This window comes from Leptidea sinapis, chromosome 5 (genome assembly GCF_905404315.1).
Source record: "Leptidea sinapis chromosome 5, ilLepSina1.1, whole genome shotgun sequence".
Classification (NCBI taxonomy): Eukaryota; Metazoa; Arthropoda; class Insecta; order Lepidoptera; family Pieridae; genus Leptidea; species Leptidea sinapis.
The window spans coordinates 8,433,516-8,460,634 of record NC_066269.1 but is presented as its reverse complement, the minus strand read 5'-3'; the positions used below and the strand labels follow the sequence as shown (position 1 = coordinate 8,460,634).

Genomic DNA, 27,119 nt, shown 5'->3' with positions numbered 1-27,119 from the left:
CTGTCCAGTGAAAATGGATAACTCTCGTACTTAGTATGACAGAGTTCTATTGACAACATTATTCACATACCGTGGAACCTTGTCGATTTAACTCAACGCTCTACAACTTACATTTCAGTCATGTTCTTAAATGATTTGCAATAGTGTTCTTTATTACAAATATATAAGAGCTGGTTTGATATTTATAAAGTTTAATGGTTTGTTTCAATAAAATCATGTTGATCACATTATTCACCAGCACATCGACAATAGTTACAACGGATGTGTGACACATTTATTTATAGATATAATATTTATATAAAGCCTATATTTTTTATAAAGTCCCAGCCACGGTTCAGGCAATATCTATAAATAAATTTAAATGTTTTATTAATAAGAGTCTCTGTCGTAAATCCTACTACTCCACAGCTGAATATCGAAGTGAAGGGACGGCCTGGGACTAGATAAGATTATGATTATTTTATTGCAATACTTGATTTGACAATATTGAATATTTGATTAAAAAGAGCGCAAAAAAAAAAAGCTATCTTGACCTTTCGAACTTGAGTTTCTTGCGCCGCTTCTTCTCTCTCAGAGCGCCATTTGTTTTCGAAGCGGTAGTATTGTCTAGTATATTAAAACGACATCAAAAAGAATTCTAAAGGAATCAATTTTGCGAAAATAAATGCCTTTTATGCCTTTTATAAATAAATAATTATACTAAAACGCCAGAATCCGGTAAGTTTGTAAGTAGGTATACACAAATAATCGATTTTTATAATTATTTACTGTCTGTATGTTAATTTGTTTGTTAGGACATAATAATATGTTGGAAACCTTCGAATAGAGCTATATCACACCTCTTAGACGTAGTTGGGGTAGTGCTCTACTTCCGACATGTCAAAAAAACCGGCCAAGTGCGAGTCGGACCCGCCCATGAAGGGTTCCGTAGCAACAAGTAACATTATATAAAAGTTCTTGTAGGCTTACGATTTATGACGTATTAAAAAAACTACTTCCTCGATCTCGTTCAAACCAATATTCGGTGGAAGTTTGCATGGTAATGTACATCATATATATTTTTTAACCTACTTCAAAAAAGGAGGTGGTTCTCAATTCGTCGGTATTTTTTTTTTATGTTTGTTACCTCAAAACTTTCGACTGGGTGAACCGATTTTGATAATACTTTTTTTATTTGAAATCTGGTGCTTCCCGAGTAGTCGCATTGTAATTTGGTCCAGATCTGACAGTGGAATCCATGAGAAAACCATAAAAGTCTTAAATTTTGCTATACATACGTATAGCAAATTTTGGCCCTGTACTTTCCCCGGGGCGTAAAAAGAATAGGGGAATCCCAGGCCCATGGGTTTCGTAAGAGGCGACTTAGGGCTTTTTAGAAGTGGGAGAGTCACGCTGCCGTCTTATGACGTCAGCACAATCGGGCCAGACTCGTCCGGGTTAATTACCACACTCGCACAGAATACCGGCGTGAAGTAGCGGCCTAGTGCCGCTATGTTTCGCATAGGTTAGTGTCGAGGACCGGAGGCCATCCCTGAAATCGTAGTCTATCCCAATTGGTTGAGTCGCCAACGCGGCTCCCGGATGTGGATAGCCACATGCCGTCCTTATTAGATCTTCTGCTGACTACATCTTTGTCGACGCCCCTCTCGGAACGTCCGACCATTGCCTGGTCAGGAGTGTAGTGCCTATCCGACGCCAACGTCGCAGACCACCAGCGACCCGCCGCGTTTGGCACTACAAGTCAGCAGATTGGGATAGGATGCGTTCCTTTTTTGCATCCTACCCTTGGGGCAAGGTTTGTTTCCCTTCGGATGATCCTAGTGCCTGCGCCATTGCAGTAGCCGATGTGATACTGCAGGGCATGGATATTTTTATACCAAGCTCGGTACTACAGTACCGATCGATGGCAGATCACAGCCCTGGTTCGATGCGTCAGTTAAAGCAGCATCTGACTGCAACAAACAGGTGTATCGAACTTGGGTTGCGGCGCTGGGCACAAAGGATCCGAACTGCAAAGTTCTTAAGAGGAAATATAACCGTGCCTCCAGGTTTTTTAAGCGGCAAATCGCCCGTGCGAAGTCTAAGCACGTCGTCAAAATCGGCGAGCAGCTTTCCAGTTACCCGACCGGAACACGCAAGTTCTGGTCGTTGTCGAAAGCTGCTCTTGGTAACTTCAACCAGCCGTCCATGCCGCCGTTGCACATGAGGAATGACACCCTGGCCCATATGGCAAAAGCGAAAACCGAGCTCCTGTGCGCTCTTTTCGCCTCCAACTCGACTCTTGACGACAGCGGAAAAACACCGCCGACCATCCCGCGGTGTCAGAGCTCTATGCCTGGAGTACAGTTCAGACAGAAAACTGTTACGCGAGCTCTGTCTTCGTTGGACGTCAGGAAGTGGAGCGGGCCGGATGGCATTTCTCCAATCGTGCTTAGAACGAGTGCCCCTGAGTTGACGCCGGTGCTAACGCGTTTATTCCGGCACTCTTATTCCAAAGGCGTAGTCCCTGACTCATGGAAGTCAGCCCTTGTCCATCCGATCCAAAAAAAGGAGACAGTTCGGATCCGGCGAACTACAGGCCTATTGCTATCACCTCCCTGCTCTCCAAAATCATGGAGAGCATAATTAGCCGCCAGCTTTTAGTATACCTAGAGGGTCACCAGTTGATCAACGACCGACAGTACGGCTTTCGCCATGGACGGTTGGCAGGTGATCTTCTGGTATACCTAACACATAGATGGGCGGCGGCTATTGAAAGCAAGGGGGAAGGCCTGGCAGTTAGCCTGGATATAGCGAAGGCCTTCGATCGTGTATGGCACAAGGCGCTCCTCTCAACACTTCCATCATTTGGGCTTCCCGAGAGCTTGTGCAAGTGGACCTCCAGCTTCCTCACTGGGCGCAGCATACAGGTCGTTGTCGACGGATATTGCTCGAACCCGAAGCCCGTGAATGCTGGAGTGCCCCAAGGCCGTGTGCTATCTCCTACGCTGTTTCTTCTGCATATCAATGATATGTTGGACACCTCCAACATGCATTGCTATGCAGATGACAGCACTGGTGATGTCGTATGCATATGTCGGGCCATGCAGGTCTCTCTCGGGAAATCGTCGACCAGTGCCGGGAGAAACTTGTGTCTTCTATCGAGTCCTCTCTCGAGAAGGTCGCGGAATGGGGTAAATTGAACCTTGTCCAATTTAACCCCCAGAAGACTCAAGTTTGCGCGTTTACCACTAAAAAAACCCCATTTGTCGTATCACCGCTCTTCGAGAACACTTCTCTTAAAGCCGCGCCTAGTATCGGAATACTGGGTCTCGAAATCTCGAGCGATTGCCAATTCCGTGGCCATCTGGAGGGCAAAGCCAAATTGGCTTCGAAGAAGCTGGGCGTCATCAATAGAGCACGGCAATACTTCAAGCCGGCCCACATTCTAGCGCTCTACAAAGCGCAGGTCCGGCCACACATGGAGTATTGCTGTCATCTCTGGTCTGGTGCACCCCAGTATCTGCTCGATCCATTTGACCGCGTGCAACGTAGAGCAGCTCGAATTGTCGGGGAATCAGTGCTCTGTGAACGGCTGAATCACTTGGCGTTGCGTAGAGACGTCGCTTCATTGTGTGTCTTCTACCGCATTTATCACGGATTCACGGAAGAGCTGTTTAACCTGATTCCTGCCGCCGAATTTCACCTTCGCACGACACGCCACAAGTTAGGATATCATCCCCACCATCTGGATGTGTGGCGGTCCTCCACAGTGCGGTTTTCAAGAAGCTTTCTCCCTCGTACTACAAAACTGTGGAATGAGCTTCCTTGTGCGGTGTTTCCGGGACGATACGACATGGGTACCTTCAAAAAAAGCGCGTACACCTTCCTTAAAGGCCGGCAACGCTCTTGTGATTCCTCTGGTGTTGCAAGAGAATGTGGGCGGCGGTGATCACTTAACTCCAGGTGACCCGTACGCTCGTTTGTCCTCCTATTCCATAAAAAAAATAGCAAAGTGGATGATAAATTTACGAAGAACTCAATATCGCGGCAACCGATTTCGACGGTTCCTTTTTTATTGGAAAGGATGTACTTCAAAGATAGTTTGGTGAGAGTTGTGGTGAGAGTTTGGTTAGGTTCTGATTACGGAATCCATGACAAAGTAACGGAACACTGTCTGTAAATTACAAAGTACTAACGTTCATTGCTGCATTGAAAAATTTAGTATATTATAGACAAATTGTTAGTTAGTATACTTCAAATTCCCTAAATATTATAAAATAAAAAAAAGTAACAAAAAAAACAACCACCTTCAAAAACACTATTCCAAAACAACAGATATAATATGCACTAAAAAGTATAAAAATAGTTGCGTATTTTAATACAATCTAATTAATTATTCTAATTCTAGTTACGATTATTGTAATTTTTGGAGTCGGTGTCATCCAAGATAGGTTTGTTACTACATACATAGTTATAGGTGAGATGTGCTTGAGTCGTGAGGAGGCGAGAGGCGAGAGCGGGTTGCGGCGGAAGGACACAGATTCCAGAAATTACAATAATCGTAACTAGAATAAGATTAATAAAATAGATTGTATAAAAATACAAAATTATTTTTTTACTTTTTAGTGGACATTATATCTATTGTTTTGGAATAGTGTTTTTGAAGGCGGTTTTTTTGTAATTTGTTTTTATCATTCTCTTATCTTAGAAGTTACGTTTACACATTTTACCACAATGAAAGTGTCTCTCGCGCAAACTATTCAGTTTAGAAGAAAATTATATTAAAATCTCAATATGATATTTGAAGACCTATCTAAAGATCCCATACGTATGGGTTAGATGAAAAAAAATTTAGTTTCAGTTCTAAGTACGGGGAGCCCCCAAATTTTATTGTTATTTTTATTTTTGTGCAAAAATATTAATGCTGTTCACAGAATACATCTATTTACCAAGTTTCGGAAAAAAGTGGCTGTGACATACGGACGGACAGACAGACATGACGAATCTATGAGGGTAGTAGCACATAATATCAAATCAAATAATCTGTGAGGTAAATAAAATATGTTTCATTAAAAATTATTCTCCTTAACACAGTTAATAATAATATCATTTACACAATTTTTTCTATATAAAAATAATCATACATCCACAAATACTTTTATGTTATTGATTTTACACTTTTTCACAACGCACGACGGCATTTTTGAAATATTTTATTGAGACACAAACTCATCTGTCAAAGACGATGACAGGTGGGGCTATGTATTTACACGTTAATCGGCTTGTTTTGGTGCTACACTGTTATGTAAGGTGACACGGATTCCATATTTATTTACTAGTATGTGTGTATGGATAGATTATTAAAAAGTTATCGTAATGGATTTTTTTTATTATCTAATTAATATGTGCGATCATTTCACTGATGTATAACTGTCGATACATAATACTATCAATGGGAATGTAAGTTTGTTTCTTGCATTTTCACGCCTAAACCACTGAACCGATCTTGATGAAATTTAGTATAGAGATAGACAATAGCTTAGGAAAGGACTACCTTTGGTCGTGGTGTAAAAAATAAAAGTAAAAAAGGCGTAGCGGGGGTGAAATAGGTTTGGAAGTTTGTATGGAAGTTTGTCATTATTGAAGATAACACCATGAAACTTTGTATTTAGGCACTTGGTAGGATATAAATAAATATTTGTACTAGTATTTTTAAAATTTTGACCTGAGTTCTAAGTTGGTAGTTTATCTATATGTATTAAACACAGCAGTTTGTATGTGTATTATTTGGAAAGTATATTAATAAACAAAAAATACTGCCCTAATTAACTATTGCACGCGGATGAAGTCGAGGCAATAATTAGTTATTTATTAAAAAAAAAACTTTATTTTATATAATTATAACTCACATCAATTACTCTCGTTGCAATATTGTTGACAAACTTCATAAATAAACTGACAGTTATTTTATTCTCACCCTTAGAATATTGTGGAAAATGAGATTGCACTTGCACTAATTTTCCAAAAATTTTAACGGCCTTACAAATAGAATTGGCATAAAGTTATAACTAAGCATAAACTATGAATATGTAAAATGTTTACAAATAGACATTTTGCTTACGAATGGTTTGTTCGGACGTATAACGTTTCCCGCGTTTATTTGCAAGGCAGCTTGTCATTCGGACAACTTCAGAATTGTCATTGTATTGACAGTGTTGTCAACGATATTGTAAACATTTTGCATTTTCTTTGTTTATCATCAGTTATAACTTTATACCAAGTTTATTTGTAATGCCGTAAATGTTTTAAGAGTTTTTTTAAATTATAAAAAATGCATTTATTTACACAGAAATAAAAAAAAAACTACTAGAACAATCAACCTAAAACTTTTAAAAACCTTAAAATATAATATAATAACTAAAATATATTATTAAAAGGAGTCCCTTTAAGCAAGATTCTGAAGATACAGGCAGCTTCCCCCTTTGAATAGCTAGACTAATTCTTTGTACGAGGCTGCCAGCTCTTAGAAAGAGTGTCATTTTGAGATATTTTCAATAAGTTCAGTGGTGCAGCATAGATAATTAAATTTTTATTGAATAAAATGTAATGTTATAATTTTTATATAATCATACACAATTTTAGCACCTTCAGGGAAACAATACTGGGATTGTGGGCGATTCATTCGATATATATCTTCCTAAGAATCAATAATAAAATATCTACTTACATAGTTTAGTCTCACTTCTTCTCTTTACCCGTAGTTTGATAACACACGACGATATACACTGAAACAAAATATATAAATTTAAAATAATATTGACAGACTTATAATTGTTGACTGTAGAAAAAACTAAACAAAAAAAAATCCAACCGACGCGGCGTCTAAAAAGTGAAGGAACGGACAGTGTTTATCAGTCTTGGGTCTATGAAGATAATAGATATATAATAAAATAATATTTGCTTTTACTTTTGAAGTGTATAAACTCTCTTAAAATTAATAAGTGTATAAACTATTATTTGTATTATATTTTTTATCAATATTTGTTAATAATTAAGATTGATTTTATACAAGTGTAATTATTACACTTGTATAAAATCAATGTTCTAATAAGCATTAACGTATTACAGGAGACTTGATCCTGCAGACAAACTATGTTAGCTTTTAAGATTCTTTCTGTAAATGATTAATAGTATAAATAAATAAATAAAAAACTCCTATACAAACGCTATCATCTTACTGCTGACAAGTATACTGTATAATGTATAATTTGTAATGTTTTATCTAATTCATTCAATAGAGAGATGTACAAGTAAATGGTCGTTTCATTAAATAATCCCCAATATCACACCTTTGTGGCCATCAAGAAACCAAACGCGTAAGCCGATTTTGATGATTCTTCCAATAAACGAATTGTCTTAATCTTGCACGTTTTGTGCCCATAGATGTCGTAAAAGTCGACTATTGGCCTTGAGAGTCTTGAGTCACATACGACGACAACACGAGCTGGTAGTCTACGATTACTACCACGCAATATGGATGAGTATCACACTCGCACGTAAATCAACATAAGGAGGGCCCAAGAATCCCTCCAAGAAGCCCTCCCCTAGAATATTGCAGCAATCCTGAGAGACATATTATCTCTGATTCTGACAGAGGAGAATCCCTTCCCCAGAAATCTCTCCCAGACTGTCAGTCGTATTATAGAGAGGGTAAATTACCTTTTGGAAGTACAATGCTGCTTCTGAAGAATCGCCTATTATCCCAAAACAACTAGTCTATCTGTAACGCTAAACCAATGGCTTTGAAAAGCTGAGGGATCATTAACAGAGCGAGTCAATATGTGTAGCCACCTAAGGAGTATTGTTCTCATATATCGTATTAGCTCCACAGTATGACCGCCTATAATGCAGAGCTTTGATTTAGATTGTCGAGGACACTTGAACGCGTTGCATCATTGTGAGTTTTGCACCGCATTTATCAGGAAGCGTTCCGAAGAGCTGTTTTATGTAATTCCTACTCTCTATTTCCAACATCGCACCACAAACTGAAATTACATCCTCAATATCAACATGTTAGCAGCATCTTAAAGCGCGATTTTCATAAAACTTTCTTCCACATAAAACCTGTGAGATATGACAGCAATGAATAGTAGTTAAAAAGAAAAAAAACACGCTTTTTATAGAAAACCGAACTAAAACTTGTCATTTCAAACTATATCCGGGTGATAAAAGAAATAGGGACAATGCCCGCAGGACCTGAAGATTTCAAAATGTAAATACATCCGAATGCTGCACAAATAAAAACTAAAGTATTATGACCCATTCCGTATATTGCTAATGGGACCTGGGAAATTCAACAATGAATTTGGTCGCTCAGTTTGAGATAGCTAAAACAAAAACGGGTTGTAGCGATTTATAGATTCTCTTATTCCAAATCTTTGAGTTACTATAGTACAGATTGTGGTTGTAAGATGTTGTCATTGTTTTCATTTTTCTAAGTGTATGAATTAGATTAAGTGTAGACGAAAAGCCATGCAAAACATCTAAAAAATAAACGAAATTTAATTTGTTAATGCGTACAATTTCCTGGTTAAAAAGTTGCTAACAAAGAGGATGTATATCATAATAGGGGCGGGACTGCCTAAGTAAAAATTGAAATTTAGTTTCGTATGTGTAGTGATTTGACATATGTTTGAAATAGTAGTAATTACAGTATTGGGATTGGGGACGAAGTATAATCCGGCTATGTTTGAAAGCGAACAGTTACTTAAAACGTAGTGGATTTTGGCTATCTCCGTTTTTCACAAGATTATAGCCGTCATCTGTCAAGCTATCAATGACTGCACGTTCCATACAATCGAGTGAATCGCTTTTCTCTTAGAGTTTCACTAGGCTGATAAGTAATTCGAATGAAATATTATTGCAAGAAGGAAAACAGTAATGTGGTCTGACATAGTGATATTGTCTTTATTTATAAGTCTATTCATTATCGTGACTACGAAGCAACTGTTGATCGCGTTATGAAGATAATAATTTAGCTTTAAGAGATAATAAGCATTGGCTTCAATCCAAATTGCAATATTTATCCACAAATGTGGTTCTTAAGTTGAATATTTTGTTGTATTATTTTGCAGAGGATTCTCATTTCTTAGAAATAAGTGGCACAAAGAGTAAGCGGGCCTATCTTACTCGTAGCTGTGACAATGTGATCTTTCTCTCCGTGACACTTGATCAAAGTTTCATTGATTCCGCAAAGCAGTCATGTGACCTTTTCGGGTAGATGTGATTCGCCTCACGAGCATTCGCCACTTTTTTCTGCTGGCCGACAGTCTGGTACACTCGTTCAATGGACCGCCCACAGCAGACTTAAGTTGGTCGGTCCATTGCATGGGCGACTTTTCTTTTCCTCTGGTGCCCTCCACTTTGCCCTGCACGACAATGCGCTCGATGGACTCACTCTCGCGCCGGGACGCGGGTCCAAAGAACTTAAGTATACGCCTCTGTACTAACAGAGAAAGGCGTTGTTTTATGCCAAGTTCTTGGAGAATGGAGACTCGGTCCACGAAACTCCCAGCATTCTCCTCCAGCACCACATCTCCAGAGCATCAATTTTCTTTTTCTCCACTTGTCCACGTCTCTGGCTCTTCAATATGATCGGAATCGTAACTGAGTCCTAATACAAACAGCCCCAATCACATCGCACTCGCCGAGACCGTATTTTATCGTGTGCCATTTTGATAATACTTACACATGAATACTACATGAATTATCTTTTATTTACAGCATAACGCATAATTAATTCACCAGCAGTTAATAATGTCCCGAAAAATATTTAACATTTTGTTACATCCTGAGCAAATTCAGTACATTTCTCACTAAAATTAGCCAAGATCCATCCTCTGGGTTTCCACGGAAGACCAGGATTGTGGATTCTTTCGAAACCACAACTATGCTGAGTTGGAGGCCCATTGGCGTAATTAGATCATAATTAGATTAGTATAACTTTAAGAACTACTATCAGAATGTATAATGACGTAAATTTTTTTCTTTCTTTCTTTCTATAAGAAAATCCCTATTCTCAGGGATTTTAGGCTTCATGGATGCACTTGATCTTGTGTAGCACGAATTGCTAATGGTTAAAATAATGCCGGAAAGTGTCCCAGAAATCGTGAGGACATTCCATATCGATTCCCATACAATGAAAAGATTATGTGTGATAAGGAAGTTTTCACTTCAGAAAGTGGTGGTTTCTGTACCAGGTCGATATGATATGGGTACATTTGCGAGAGTGGTGGTTCTATGGTAACCCACATGTTTGTCCTTCAAGCAAATATCTACATAAAAATTTATAGGTTCATATTTAATTTGCTGCCATGCCGTTTTGTACGATTGCGATGACTGAGCGAAGGTTATGGGCATCGTCAAAAGCAATTCATATATATGTTTGTAATAATGCAACACTAAACCACATTGAAGCGTGGCTGTACAATAAAATTCATTCAATATTGCATTATCACGTCATCGCAATGTTAATGCTAATTTAAGCCACAGTTTACGCATAAAAGTGTTGCGGGCAGATTACGTTTCATTCAATGGATGTATTTATGGAAAAGAATGTAAAAAAAAGTGCAAATCGTCTGAGGTCAAGTCGTCTAATATATTCTCCTCATCAGAGGAACCACAGGAACGTTGTTGGCCTTTTAGGAAGTTGCGTTCTGCTAAATAATTAGATCTCAATAAATATTAACGATTAAAATAGCTAAAACAAAACGTTCTTGCCTCAGAGTGTCGATGCAAGTTGCGACCCACACCAGCGCCCTACCCCTTTTTTTTATGTAATAGGAGGACAAACGAGCGTACGGGTCACCTGGTGTTAAATGATCACCGCCGCCCACATTCTCTTGCAACACCAGAGGAATCACAAGAGCGTTGCCGGCCTTTCAGGAAGGTGTATGCGCTTTTTTTGAAGGCACCCATGTCGTATCGTCCGGGATTCACCGCACAAGGAAGCTCATTCCACAGCTTCGTAGTACGAGGAAGAAAGCTCCTTGAAAACCGCACTGTGGAGGACCGCCACACATCCAGATGCCCGTGCCCAAGCCACCAGCGTAATTCCATCAAGACACTTGCCATCGCGGCGGGTAATACCATTTGGCTATAAAACTGGTATATTAAGAGCGGCAAATGCCCTGCGGATGACTTTATTAACGCTGACGTGACTAGTAATACGTCCTGACGATTTAAGGCAGGATAGCCAGTGTGAATAGTATAATATGAATTTAACGCTAGTCCTTCCTTCGTCGGAGTTTGCTCCTGTTTTCAACCAGTTTTTTTTCTAATTTTTATGGTATTAGGAGGCGAAACTAGTTCATTTGATGGTAAGTGACACCGACCTTACCGAGAAACCGCCTTTAAAGTTTGATTATCGATCTCTATGTAACGCGCAGAGAAACTCATTCCACAGTTTGGTTTTTTTTTCTGATAATAAGTGTTGAGACGAGCAGGACGTTCAGCTGATGGTTATAGATAAGCCCATTAAAATACAGTGCTGCTCAGGATTCTCGAAATAACCAAACATTCTAACCGGCACTACAACTACTGCGCTCGTCACCTTGAGACATAAGATGTCAAGTCTCATTTGCCCACTAAATTTCGCTAGCTACGGCGCCCTTCTGACGGAAACACAGTAATGCTTACACATTACTGCTTCAGGGCAGAAATAGGCGCCGTTGTGGTACCCATAAATTAGCCGGCATCATGTGCAAAGGAGCCGCCCACTGGTAAACTTATTTTTTGTACGTGGAAGAAAGTTTCTTTGAAAACCACAAAGATACCTATCGTCTCTCCTTCTAGCATTCAATATCCTTCAAAACCTACTCCATCTCATCAGGGTTACAAGTTAAATACCTCATGAATATGGCTCAGCACTTCAGTTCGAGACATATCTTCTAATTTGGTTTCGTTGACGTCCATGATCTCGTCAGCCAGCTCCAGGTTGTCCATGTTACCGGCTGATGGTGAACCTGCAACAATTATTAAATAAATTATCACAGAAAAATAAAATTCTTTCAATATTTTTATAAATTCTTTGCGACATTAGAAATACACAGTATTTCAAATGTGCTATCTACAATTCGCTGACAGAAAGATGGACTATGGAGTCTGAATGATTACTGATATTAAGGATAATTTTATAGCAATGACAGTACAATATTGTATATTTCATTAAAAAGAGCGCAAAAAAAAGAATGCAGGGAAAGTTTCTTGCGCCTCTTCTTCTCTCTCAGAACACTATTTGTTTCCGAAGCGGTAGTTGTGTCTAGTATATTAGAAATGACACCAAAGGAATAAATTTTGAGAAAATAAAAATGAATATTTGGCGTTGCGTAGAGACGTCGCTTCATTGTGTGTCTTCTACCGTATTTATCACGGGGAGTGTTCCGAAGAGCTGTTTCACCTGATTCCTGCCGCCGAATTTCACTTGCGCACGACACGCCACAAGTTAGGATATCATCCCCACCATCTGGATGTGTGGCGGTCCTCGACAGTGCGGTTTTCAAGGAGCTTTCTTCCACGTTCTACAAAGCTGTGGAATGAACTTCCTTGAACGGTGTTTCCGGGAAGATACGACATGGGTAACTTCAAAAAAAGCTCGTACACCTTCCTCAAATGCTGGCAACGCTCCTGTGATTCCTCGGGTAGTGCAAGAGAATGTGGGCGGCAGTGATCACTTAACACCAGGTGACCCGTACGCTCGTTTGCCCTCCTTTTCCATAAAAAGAAAAGAATACATGGAAATGGTTTGAAATAATTATTTCAACTTACATATATTAATTAATACATTCTACTATTAGTACACAATGTGGCGTTATTCTTTGAATACATTAATTCCTTAGATTAAGGATTGATCTCTCGCTGCGCTACAACTAGATACCGCAGGCGTAGTCGCAAAGTTAGCCAGTCTCGAACAAAGTGTGTAACATAGTTGCCGTAATAAAGAAGCGACTGTTCTTTGGTAGTGCGGTATCTAGTTGGAGCGCAACGGAGGCCAACCCTTAATCTAAGATAATATGCTGCTCCATTTTATCGTAAACCTTGTCTCGGTATAGTCAGATATTATGTTAATTGATCATTAATTAATCATAAATTATGAAACCGCAAAAATAAATTAATATCTTTTTTTTATGAAAATAAGAGACGAGACGAGCAGGATGTTCAGTTGATGATAATTAATACGCCCTGCCCATTACAATGCAGTGCCGCTCAGTATTCTTGAAAAACCCCGAAAATGCTGTGCGGCACTACAACTCCGCTCGTCACCTTGAGACATAAGATGTTAACTCCCATTTGCCCAGTAATTTCACTAGCTACGGCGCCCTTCAGTCCGAAACACAGTAATGCTTACACATTACTGCTTCACGGCAGAAATAAACGCCGTTGTGGTACCCATTATCTAGCCGGCATCCTGTGCAAGGGAGCCTCCCACTAGTAAAATCTATTGGGTATATCAAAATTTTCTGAGAAGTACTCAACATTATTAAAAAGCTTTATAAAGGTAGTTTTCATTTAATATTTTCTAGGTATCAGAGCTCTCATTTGATCGAAGGACGGAAGTACGCCCTTTTCAGAACTAATTACCAATCATTCAATTTATATCTTAATTAACAGTGTTTTTCTGAAGAAATAACATTGTAAGCCTGACTAAGTTTTCAAAGCATTATAACATAGATTTGCTTTTAAGAAAGCACCTACACTATTTTATTAATAAGACGTAATAAGTGTTATATAATTCCGAATGCGGTGATACAAGCGCGCTGTGGTCTGAAAGAAGATGTTGTGACAAGGACTGAGAAAGGAATGCTGAAATGGTTTGGACACGTGGAGCGAATGAGTGCAGAAAGAATGACTCATCAAACATATGAGGCAAGTGTGTGTTGGTAAGTCGGTCGCGGGTGACCTCGTAGAACAGGGGTGCTCAAGCTTGAACTGCTGGCGATCTACCTCAAAATTGTTAGACTACGATCGATCGGCTCTGATAGGCTTCAAGTATGTGTGATGAAGGATTGTCGTCTAGGTAGAGTGTCACGATGACATAGATATTAGTTTTGCGCAAAATATGCATTTTTTAGTCAAGGTAAGTGTAGGTCACCCCTGTCGTAGAACATTCGTTGACCAAATTGGGGACGTTTTGAGAAAGGGAAAGGTCCGAAGAACATGGAATCGGCGAGTATGTATAACAAGAGTAATGAATGTAGAGGAAGGGCGTGAGGTTTGTAAGGTTATAGGCAAGGGGCATTCTATTGTCTCTGCCTACCCCGCCTTATTGTGCCATTTTTTACTGTAGAAATCATAGCCGCAATAAAAATATGTCCAACAAACCAAAGGGAATTTCTATCATATTTTTTGTGTTGTGAAAAATATACAATTAAAAATGAACCATAATATTACGACGTATGATTCATTTAGCTTTACGTTTAATCGATGTAACTTATGTTAGAATAATTAATGTAAACATTAAAAATATCTTGGTGCATGCATGTACATATCGATATAATTTTATCGAAATAAATTTTATCTTTATAAATTGTATTCAAGGTTTGCTCTTTTCCATGCATCATGCGATAATGGTGTAAGTAAGCATTATGGTTGTGGTAATTGTGTACAAGAGAGACTACGATGAATTCAAACTAATAGTTTTAATTGTCTCTTAAGTACAGCTAATAATTATTTAACAAATATGTGTTAGATTCCAGTTAAACTAAATAAGCGTTAATTTTTAAATATAGACAAATAAATTTTTAATGTTTGGCATATGTTGATGTTCCACCGATAAGGTTGAGTCGAGGTGGAGAAGAAGAAAAACCTTATCACATTTTTATTAATGAAAATATGGGACGAGACGATCAGGATTTTCAGCTGATGCTAAATGATATGCCCTGCCCATTACAATGCAGTGCCGCTTAGAATTGTTGAAAAACCCAAAAATTTCTAAGTGGCACTACAACTGCGCTCGTCACCTTAAGACATAAGATGTCAAGTCTCATTTGCCCAGTAATTTCACTAGCTACGGCCCTTCAGAACGATGAAGCAGTAATGTTTACACATTACTGCTTCACGGCAGAAATAGGCGCTGTTGTGGTACCCATAATCTAGCCGGCATCCGGTGCAAAGGAGCCTCGCAGTAGTAAATACGTCACATTATGGAGTAGAGGAAATACGTCATAGAATTGTAAAACTTAGATCGAAAACCATGAATTCTGGGTATGTTTGCCATCATTGTAGCACATATACATCATATTATAAAATATTATATTACTAACAAGATTATTAATACTTCATCAGTACTTATACCGTCTCTTTTTATTAATCATTCGTTACTGCTTGTTTTAGAAATTTTCTTTCCGCACGCGTATTACGTATGGAAGCAGTACGGTTTATAAAATCTCATGTCTTACTGGCCCCATGGATTTATACAGAATAACGATGAATACTTATCAAAAAAAACTATGTTTTATGCGTGTATTGCTTCCCAGGTAAATATAATATTGATTATGTAACTTTCCAAGACTTTTCGGGTATTCTATCTTGATTTTATTTGAATTGAGCTAAATATTGTCCATCCTTTTAAATAAAACTATACCTAAGAAAAAATATTGGCCTTTTATTATTTCAGCTTACGACGTACTTTATCAACCCGAATTAGATCATTTCTAGTTTTCACTAACCTATCGATATGTTTATTCATTTTTATACAACACTAGGTATTTTGACAGAAGTCAAATTTATGGTTATAGAGTTCCTATTACTTCAAGATTTTATATGTTATTTTGCTCAATTTAAGAAAAAGTTCTGAGGTTGTCACAATCACTTTAAGAATATGAGATTAGCGTAATTTTATTAAGTTCGAATTTGGTGTAAATAAATTTGTAGTTATGTCTTTTCGTGATTGTGAATTTAGGCCTATCATAAAGCAGGAATTAAGTGTGTGTATTACATATTTAACAGATTAATGTATGAGTTTGGCGACATCGGTTTCCATACTAAAATGACATGATGCCACTTCTACTAGTTTTTTCTGTTCTGTGGTTTTTATCGGTTGTCTAACAGCCAACTTTGTTATTTAAACTGTGTCAAACGTTTTGTCAAAACTATATTAAAGTGAATACATGAAAATATAATCCAAATATATAATAGTGTAATAATCAAATAATTATTATATTATCATGATGTTATCTGTTACAAGAACTCTCTCAACCGAATCATAATATTCGATTCTTTGAAGCTGTTCGTAGCAATATCGGTGACAGCCCTTTAGAAGTAAAATATTTGAGGGTTTAAGAACAGATATTTTTCAGTAACACTAGATATGACCCCTATAGCCCAGTGGTTAGTGATTCGAATCCGGGTAGGTGCAATCATTTATATTATGATGAATATAATTGTTTGTTTCCGAGTCATGGATGTGTATATGTATTTATACATGTTTAAATAAGTATATTGTATTAAATATGTCGTTGTCTTGTACCCATAGTACAGGCTATGCCTAGTTTGGGGCAAAATAATTTGTGTAATAGTGTGTCAATATTACCTATACTATTATATTATGTAAATGGAAGTATACTAGAAGACTTGAGCCCCATCACACTCTAAATTGTGTCAATTATTCGTACAAAACATTACCCCCCTTATTCATAATGGTCCGCTAACTTTAAACAGCCGCTAAGGAGTGTTTTTTCTCATTCTGACTTATGTCAATAGAAGAAGACAGAGTGCGAATTAGCAATGCTTTAAGTTAGCAGACTATTATGAATAAAGGGGTACGAAAATAATATTTGGCAGTGATAATTGAGGATTGCCAAATATTCAGTGGGTATTGTGGAAATTAATTAATTACCTAATGGAATTGGAAAAACAAACTGTTGCCCACTTCTAGGTAAAGTAAAATGGCTTTGCTCGTGGTGGTGTCGTGGAGGGGTCATTCCGTTTCCTCATTCCTAAATCTGGGAATGCGGCTGATAGATATAACTACTATAGTCATTACTCGCTCAGGTTTATTTTTGTATAACTTTTAACATGTACAAGTCATTCGAAACATTTGAGTATTTATTATATATCTATACATATAAATAAAATTGGAGTGTCTGTTTGTAATATTGAAATAACCGTTTCTTACTACATGTATATGAATAAATATACGGTACATACACCAAAATAAATTTTTTTACAATATTGTCTGTTTGTTCCGGCTAATCTCTGAAGTGGCTGGACCGATTTCGACGGGACTTATTGGCAGGTAGCTGATGTAATAAGGAGTTTCTTAGGCTATGTTTATTTTACGAAAAAATGTTTTATTTTAGGAAAATAAAGTAATGTTGCAATGTCCAAGAAACGGTCTAACTCTGAAAATAATTTATATGGCAAAACAATGTTTGCCGGGTCTGCTAGTTATCATATAAGTAAATATAAGTAAATAATTATTTAATGCATGTTTTTTACACTCGATATGAAGTTACGTCTGCCAATTCTGCACACTTGCGAAAACTCAATGTGACAAACTTTCAATTTGTCTGCGCGCAATGGAGAGAATAGTCTGCTAGGTGTTAAGAGAAAGGACAGGAAAAGAAACACAAGAGTAAGCAGAAAACACGCAAACATGGTGTTTTTAGACAAGTTTTGTGGTGAAAGTATAGCATTTCGAGCTATGAACACTACTTAATCCTGTTACACATATCCTTAAGTCTTATTTGTTGGTTGCTAATGCTTGATGTTGGTTATAGTTAGCACTCCAGAGCTATTATGAACTACCAGTTTTATTTGCAGTTAAACAAGTTTTTTCTCGGCATCATGCATTTGTTTAGTATACTAGTGGAGGCTGGATGATCTTGTTACCGGGAGGTCTGCTTGATGTGTTTTTTTATTATTATTATTTCCTTTAAGGTTAAAGTTATTATATATTTTATTTTATGAAATGCTCACATAATGCCTCTATTTATTTACGGTATGTATAGATTGATGCATCTACTATACTCAATAACTCTTGTGTTTATAAGTATTAATTTACTTTTTTTTCTTTTTTTGACTTACTCATGTAAGCCTTTCAGTTTTTGACTTTTGAGTATTTTTGTTGCGTCACTTTGCATATATTATAATTGAAATGATTTGTAAAACAACTAAAATGGAAATCTTGACTTAAAAGAGTGGCAATGAGTTTCTTGCTACTTCTTCTCATTAGCTCAACAATTTACGAAGTAGCGGTAAATTAACTTACTAACAAACATTTTTTATGAAAAAAAAAATAAGCCCGCTGAGTTTGTTGCGCCCGTTCTTCTCAGGTCTGAGGCATTCCTTTTGGAATGAATGGTAGTTTTTGACTTTCAATAAGTGATGTCACATCGAATTTTGAAAAAAATATATATTTAAATTTGAATTGAATACTAACTCATTGGTTATAAATAGTTTTTTGTTTTGAATGATATTAGCTTATTAATTAATAGTCTGAATAAAATGCTAATTTATTTTTATATAATTTCATTGCATACGATGTATAAATATGATGTGTAATGCTGGCGCAGTATAAATTAATATAAAAGGGTGTCAATGAGTTTTTTGGCACTTCTTCTAATAAAATAAAATAAACTCTTTTGAATTTGATAATTGGGCTAGTAGTTGTTATATATATGGCGATGAGGCTTGTATTTTAATTATATTATGCTGTTTGTAAGCTAAACGACTATTATACCTACCTATCAAATAAATATTTAACACGTCTAGATTGAGCCTATTGCTGTTGGGCAACGCATGAAAACAGGCCAGGTTTACTACTTATTAAACATGATAAGCAACGTCTTAGCCTTTATTTTTTACGTGTTTACAGCCGTCATAGTCTATCAAGACCTATATTATCTAACGTAATAATTACTTAAAAACATAACAGTTTCTATTCTTTTTTTAAATTTTACATTGACTTACCATAGAGTTTTATTTTGTTATTCTTGGTCTGCACAACGATGATAACATATCCTTCTAAGTCCACTGATTTACATTTAACAGTCGTTACTTTATCAATCGCATTAATTTGCGTTGTCGGCGCGTTAAATGAATTCATCTTGTCTTCGTGGTGATAATTAAAAAAAAAAATATATATCTATCACTTGCACGTCATTTATCCTGCGATGTTATTTCTTTTTAAGCCGAACCACCCTTTGCCCCAACACCATTTCAAAAAAAATTGCGTGCTTAATTTCGAAATATACATTGTCATTTTATTTCCACACATCTCATTCTAGCCCGGTAATTCGTCCATAGTCATATTTGAACTCACAATAAAACATTTTAATCACCTTGAATTTCATTGTTTCTCACTGAATAATCACTTTCGAATATATAAACGGCTTTCTTTGTTGATTTTAATAAGGTAATAAAAGTAAAATGTGGAAATTCCTTGGAGTTTTCCTAAGATTAAGCTAGGAAATCGGATTCAAATTTAAGAAATGTTCTGCACAATGATAAAACTAATATCACACTTTGATTTTTCTAAATATATGAATTGAACTACATTAACTGAATTTAGCAACAAAGTTAGAATTAAAATGAGCGAAATCGTGTTTTTGAAGCTTAAAAGATATTTCACGTCTAGCGGGCAGGGTGTTCGCCGCGAATGGGTACTGCCATCCTATTTTCTCGCGATCAATAATGCTCCCTTCTCAGCATCCTCACTGACATTCATGCTAATACTGATACTTTAGGAGTGAAATTGAAATACTTATGAATTAAAATAAATATATTTACTAGTAATACATAAAGTAATGGATGGACAATGTTTCAAAAAAGAAATTATAAGTATGAACATAAAAAAAATTCAAGGTCCCACCGAGATTTGAACTCGGATCGCTGGATTCAAAGTCCAGAGTGCTCACCATTACACCATGGGACCTGTGTGATAAGTAACGAAATTATTAAAGTAGTTAATATATTATAGATCATTGTTTTAGTTTAATTATGTTTTAATGAAATTACTAGCTACGTATGATATTAAAAAATGTATTGGCTTAAAAAAAAATTAATTAACTTTTATAACATTGACCGGTATTCTACGAGTCTATCCGTGATGTTCTTTCAGTGTGTACGACACTGACATCTATGTAATTTTGTCAGCACTATGTGGCAATACAATACTGCTCTTTACAATGCCTATTCCAATTATGTTGTGTCGTAAGAAATCAAGTTTTTTTTAATTTGTTCACCCAACAATAATTCATTAAAATAATAATTAATAAATACTATGTTAGAAAAAGAAATATTTTTCGGCTGTAGCACTCATTAATCTAAATTACTGTAAGTAATCTGTAAAAAATTTAAGCTGTCAAATGTCAGACGTCATCAGTGTATGTGACAACTTACAGTTTGTCAATGGCTTCATTGTGGTGAGGTTGTTATTTTGTTCGACTATTGGTAAACGCGATAGTTGAATGAAAAATTATTACAAAATTAATACGAAGCCAATAAGTCTCAATAACATTAAGTACCGTAGAAACTTAGGAGCCGCAACTTCTTACCACAGTGGTTCGTACCAGTCACCGCCATGATCGATGTGGAAAACAAAGATGGCGGAATAATACGGTGATCCCAAATAGGCAAACGTATAAAATTGTAGTAGTAATGTGCGGTGGCGAGTGGAGTATTGTGTGGTGTCGCGGTGTCTAACAAAGAGAAGCTCGATGGTCCGGCCGGGGTGATGCCGCCGCGGCCAGCGGCCGGCCGCGGGGCTATGGCGGCTGCAGATGATCGTCCGCCGCTCGCATTATTTACTGCCGTCTACGACTACGTAGCGCAGGGCGAAGACGAGCTCTCTCTTCGTCGAGGCGAGATCGTCGAAGTTTTGTCTAAAGATGCCAATATATCGGGAGACGAGGGCTGGTGGACAGGTAAAATTGGGGACCGCGTTGGCATATTTCCGGCGGTTTACGTGACCGAGGAGGATCCGCTGGCAGTCACTTCGGTGATCGGGGACGTCGATCCTCCTCGGGTGTCATTCTCGGAGCTGAAGCTTGAGGAAGTGATCGGTGTGGGTGGTTTCGGTAAAGTGTATCGTGGTTATTGGAGTGACGAGGTGGTTGCTGTGAAGGCAGCAAGACAAGACGCTAACGAGGACATTGAGGTGATCAAAGAGAGTGTTTTGCAAGAAGCCAAACTATTTTGGATGTTACAACATGAGAATATTGTGTCTTTAAAAGGTGTGTGCTTGGAAGAGCCTAATCTGTGTCTGGTCATGGAGTATGCTCGAGGTGGTCCTCTTAATAGAGTACTCTCAGGTCGGAAGATTCGACCGGGGATCCTCGTAGACTGGGCTATTCAAGTGGCTAGAGGCATGGCTTATCTTCATGTGGATGCTCCAATTTCACTCATTCACAGGGATTTGAAGAGTTCAAATGGTAAGTTAACTAGTTGGAATATAATGTAATAATAACTTTTTATATAATTTTATCTATTAAGTAATACATGTTCAAGATAAAATTAAATTTACAAAACAAGGCTTGCCAGTAATAATTGCAATTCTTTTCTTCATACCTATAAGAAGTAGTTATTAATTACCTTATTTATCTATAGTTTTATTATAATCTGAAAGAAAGCCTATACATATTGGACTATAGAAGCAAGTTACTGTGTGAAAGTGTAGCACTGGATTTTCCTCACAACTCATGTAACTAACCTTTAACTTCAAAAGTATGTTAATACATACACAATGAAAAAGGGATGTAATAAATATCTTGCTAAAAATCATTATATTTCCTCTTAGTTTCAACCATTTCGTCTTTTTAAATAGCAGTGCTACTCAAGCATTATTGGTTATCATGCCTCCAGTATCATGCCTTGAATATAACAAAAATACTAGTAGCTCTTGTTATGGTCCAAGTTTCCCTTCAACAAATTCAATAGCCAAAAAAATGAACACATTAGAAAGATTTTAATTATTTCATTCAACCTTTTGTAGAAGGTGTAGTATAAAAAAATCTTTATAATAAAGGTACATGACACTTCTGGCTTACTGCCTGTTTTTTTTTTTTCCTTTTAAATATCTGCAATCAGTCCCCAAAATATGAGAAGATGTGTTGGTTATGTAGAGTTTTGTGGGAAGAGTGGTCCATCAACCATTTTTCCCTTTACTTCAAGTCCAATTTGACAATGCTATTTCTATGCTGCTAGTCCATATATAGTGAGTAACCCCACTACTAATGGGTTTGGATGAATTACTAGCTGTTCTTTGTAATTTGAAGAGTATTGTTTGATTTCTTCCTTTACTGTTTTAAATTTAAACTCTTCATGAAGTTCATTGTTTTTAGGAACCACCAACTTACTTCCCGTTCGGTGTAGATAAACAATGCCATGTTAGTGTTTCAAAATCCTTGAAAATCTCTATCACTTAGATTGTGTGTCATTTACAGCTGTAGCATTTTAGTGGTGGTTTTTTGCACATATTTTATTTTTATGCGTAATGTATGTAGTGGCTAATTCTAATTTTAAGTTAAAACATTATCTATACTTATATATATAAAGAGGAAAGATATGATTGTTTGTTTGCTTTAACTAGGCTCAGAAACTACTGAACCGATTTGAAAAATTCTTTCTCTGTTGGGAAGCTACACTATCCCCAGGCGACATAGGCTATGATATATTTCCAAAAGAAAGTCCAGCAGAAGAAGTTGCTGGGATTGTGAGTTAATAATAGAAATTATAACTGATTTTGAAATATCTAAACTACTATTTTAATTTACTTCTCCTCAATTTACACACATTACTGTGTATTTGGTATAAAGTGTAGGTAAAGTATGAAATCTGTTAGACTCAGGGATTTTGTACATTTCCTTGTTGGGATTTTGTATTATAAAACTTTAATAAAAGTATTATATCTATGATATTATATCAGTGATGTACCATACCTATCAGATTAGTTTAATATAAAAAAGTCTTTGATTGCTCCATAAATAATTTACATGTAATACATTCAACTCTCTATCCAGCCATAATTTCTTGTTACTTCTTTCAGAGTTTCTTGCTACTTCTTCTCATTAGCTCAACCCTTTACGTAGTGGTAAATTCAATAAGAAACAATATTTTTATTATTTTTTGACATTCATAAGTGTCATTTCCGTGACCTATATGAATAAAGTGTTTTAGAATTTGAATTTAATTATTGTTACAACTTATAAACTTTAATTTTGAATAAAATAACAACTTATTGACCTTGGTAATGGCAAAATCCCTGTTGATGATTTGACTGGCTGCATTCTGATGATTTTTGTCTGTTTACTGAAACAACAACCAAGCTCATTCAATAGGTGTTCCCAAATAACCATAAATAAATCACAGGGTCGGTCTTTAAGTATTTTCCACATAATATTGAGCTCCCACGTTGCGATAGCATTAGCTTTTATTTGTTTACATGCCGAGTAACCAACCCATAAATATTGTATACTTACCATAATGCATTAGAATGAGTTTCATCAAGTTTATAAATAATTGCAGTCTATGAATTATAAAACTTATTTCATTTCATCATTTATTCGTAGTTATGGATATACATAATATGTTACAAGTCACAATAAAAGTACTTTTGTAAGTGATCAATTATATATTGTTGAGACATAAATAATGGGTTCACTCAGGTGAAACAGGTTGTATTTATTAAATTTTTACTTATAAATTTTGACACAATATAGTCTATCTATCCCAGATAGTGAAAATGCTAAATTTATTGTGATATCACAAATCAAAGTCCTCCACCGTGTCTGTCTGTTTTCGCCATAAACTCAAAAACTATTGGACCAATTTTCACGCTGTTTTCACCAATGGATACATTTTCGTCTACATTTGTGTATACTTTAACGATATTTGTTGGAGATGTCGGAAAAAATGCATTTTTCCCATGGCTTTAGACTACATCATTCCAAAATACTTACTTACATCATATTTCTTTTTTTTCTATTGACAACATGTGTTGGTTCAGTTGATGGTATTTGCAATGCCCGGTCTATTACAATGCAGTGCCACTCAGCTCAAATTCTGAGCAGTAATACAATAGTGACATAAGATGTTAAGTCTCATTTGTCCAGTAATTTCACTAGCTACCGTGCCCTTCTGACCGAAACACAATAATGCTTACACATCACTGCCTCACAACAGAAATAGGCGCCGTTGTGGTACCCATAATCTAGCCAGCATCCTGTGCAAAAGGAGCCTTCTATTGGTAAAATTCAATTCTTGACTTATATGATAATTCTAATTATCAAAGCAGACAATTACACAATCATATCTCAAATTTAATAATAGGTTTAGCTAAGAGTATTTAAAACAGCTTCACTTAACTTTAGATTGATTGTGCATGTGGGCGTAAGGTTGAAGTGAGAGTGTGTGTGGGCTTAACAATATGATTTCACAAGCCCTTGTGACATTGTAACTATGTGAGCTATTTATGTGTTTGTCTAAATTCAAATTTAGTAGGCAGCATATTATTTTGTACATTGTAAAAAAAAATTATACAAGAAAAACAACCTACTTCAAAAACATTATTCCAAAACAATAGATATAATATGCACTTAAAAGTATAAAAATAATTACGAGTTTTATACAATCTAATTCTAGTTACAAATGTTATTTTTAGAATCCTATAATCCGAAATAGATATGGACCACATTGCAATGGGACCGCACAGGAAGCACCACCTTTCAAATAAAAAAAGAATTTATTGAAGTAGACGTTACTTTGCGGAAATCCATAATTATCCAAATGTTTTGAGTTTTCTTTAATGTTAATTCCGCCAATATTTGTCTTTAAAACAATTCGAATCTGGCACGAGACTTGGTCTCGTGCCACTCGCCATTTTGGCGAGTCAACGTGTCCCGAAGATGCCTCGTGTAGATGCGAACACTTGTCGAATTGTTTGAAAGCCAAGTATTGGCGGAATTAACACTAAAGAAAACTCAAAACATTTAGATAAAAAAAGAATTATCAAAATCTGTTCACCCATTAGAAAGTTCTGAGGTAACAAACACAAAAAAGCATCCCGACGAATTGAGAACCTCCTCCTTTTTTGAAGTCGGTTAAAAAATATTGTCAATTACGGAATACAATAGAGTAAGTCGAATTGTCCAGGACCCAGTGTTCTGTGAACGGTAAGATCACTTGACGTTGCGTAGAGAGATCGCTTGATTGTGTGTCTGCTACCGCATTTATCACGTGGACTGTTTCGAAGACCTGTTTGACTTGATTCCTGCCCCCGAATTCCAACTTCGCACGGGCACTTGGCATGCCACTAATTAGGATATCATCTGGATGTGTGGCGGTCCTCCACAGAGCGGTTTTGAAGGAACTTTCTTCCGCGTACAACCAAGCTCTGTGGAATGATCTTCCTTTTGCGGTACTATCAGGACGATACGACATGGGGTACGTTCAAAAATAAAAATAAACTACGTTTAATAAAATACTATTATTTGTATGTGCTACCGATTGATAGGGTTTAAGTCGGTGCTTCCCGCTTGGGTTGTTTGGTTCTAGATGAAACAATCCGGCTCAAAGTCACGCAGGGCGAGTGTCAATTTTATGGGACCAAATGGCAAACATTCCGCATCTCAGTGTTATCGTTGTACATGCATAAAACAATACTAAAGGAATTGAGAACCTCCTCCTTTTCGAAGTCGGTTAAAAAAAGCGCGTACTTTTTTCAAAAGGGCCGGCAATGCTCTTGTGATTCCTCTCAAGTGAATGTGGGCAGCCTTTGTCCTCTCTTCCATAAAAAAAGTGTGTGTGTACTTATGTTTGCACGCAAGAAGTTATACTTCTTTGGCCTAACGAAGCAAAATTCGTTAAAATGACTTATTCCTCGTGCTATTCTACGTTTTTAGAAAGAACAATTTTGTAAAAATCTTGCAGATGCCTTTGACAATTAATTATAACATAATGAATGTATGGGCTTGAACACATTGCCTGTCCTGATAACGAATGACACAAACGTCAGAAAATCCTATTATCCTATTAATTCCTATTAATATTATAAATGTGAAAGTTTGTATGTCTGGATGTATGTTTGAACTTCTTTAACGCAAAAACTACTGAATGGATTTTGATGAAACTTTACAATAATATAGCTTACACACCAGAATAACACATAGGCTATTATTTATACAACTATAGCGTGAATTATACTTTATATGGCAAAACAACGTTTTCCGGGTCAGCTAGTATACAATATTTAAAACGAATTTTAAAATTTCACTCTCATAATTTTTTCATAAGCGCCTAAAGAAGTATTACTCCAAAAAAGTACTGCTTGAAACATAATATGCGCCATAAGGGACTACGCGCACTTATTCAGCTCTTTTCAGCTTTTGTCCATAGAAAACAACATTTTTGTATGGAGACGTGTACGCGTCGATTCAGCTTTCCGCGTCCATTCTGCTTTCGCGGCAAACCAGCATAAAATGAGGATTAATGTGTTTTTATTATGCGAATGCTATAGAGAGCCTTCGGCGCTGTTCCGCCGCGTACAGCGCTGTTCACCGTCAAATGCGGCGGAACAGCTCTTTACAGGGATGGTTCGCGACTCCTTGTCGACCTGTATTGTTCCTGCATTGATTTAACGTAATCATTATGCACGCAAAGATTAAAGAGTGCAGACGTGATTTAATAGTTATTTATGCAACTGTTGTGCAATAAGGGGTATTTAAACACGAATGTGGACTCGGCTTCGCCTCGTGTGATAATAGTATCACATGAGTGTTTTAATACCTAATTATCAACAGTTGCATACAAGACTTTATCTACACCCAGAATATGAATCCTCTAAAAGATTCTGGAACAGTTAGCTTACTTACCTAATATCATTCATTACTGATTTTATACAAATAAACTAAGTATTAATAAAACAATTATTTATTTTAGTAGTAATTTACATTTTGTATAGTGCAATAATTAAAATTCACTCGAATATAATGTTCTTTTGCAGCGTTTAAAATGAATCGCTCATTTTTTGTAAACAAAACAAAAAAATATCGAAGAAAAATGGCGGGGATTCGAATAACCTACTTTTTTTTTACGGCGTGCGACGTTCTGGGAATGTGGAGCGCGCGTAAACGAAAATGTTC

The 27,119-nt window shown here is 36.6% G+C and overlaps 2 protein-coding genes and 1 non-coding gene across 4 annotated transcripts in view; 1 reads left to right on the top strand and 2 right to left on the bottom strand.

The window, feature by feature from the left end:
- The window catches only part of LOC126964488 (protein PALS1), a 176,482-nt gene extending 156,857 nt beyond the window's left edge, over positions 1–19,625 (bottom strand). For both annotated transcript variants that reach the window (XM_050807636.1, XM_050807638.1), the window contains exons 1-3: positions 18,952–19,625; positions 11,890–12,005; positions 6,710–6,767 (exon numbers count right to left, since the gene is read on the bottom strand). In XM_050807636.1, coding sequence (XP_050663593.1) covers positions 6,710–6,767; positions 11,890–12,005; positions 18,952–19,087 — 310 coding nt within the window. In that variant the 5' untranslated portion in view covers positions 19,088–19,625. The remainder of the gene's footprint in view (positions 1–6,709; positions 6,768–11,889; positions 12,006–18,951) is intronic.
- Positions 19,626–19,843: 218 nt separating this feature from the next.
- Positions 19,844–19,915, bottom strand: Trnaq-uug (transfer RNA glutamine (anticodon UUG)). The gene has a single exon. It is a non-coding gene; the product is annotated as a tRNA-Gln (tRNA).
- Positions 19,916–20,380: 465 nt separating this feature from the next.
- The window catches only part of LOC126964499 (mitogen-activated protein kinase kinase kinase 9), a 71,788-nt gene continuing 65,049 nt past the window's right edge, over positions 20,381–27,119 (top strand). The window contains exon 1 of the mRNA XM_050807661.1: positions 20,381–21,413. Coding sequence (XP_050663618.1) covers positions 20,717–21,413 — 697 coding nt within the window. The 5' untranslated portion in view covers positions 20,381–20,716. The remainder of the gene's footprint in view (positions 21,414–27,119) is intronic.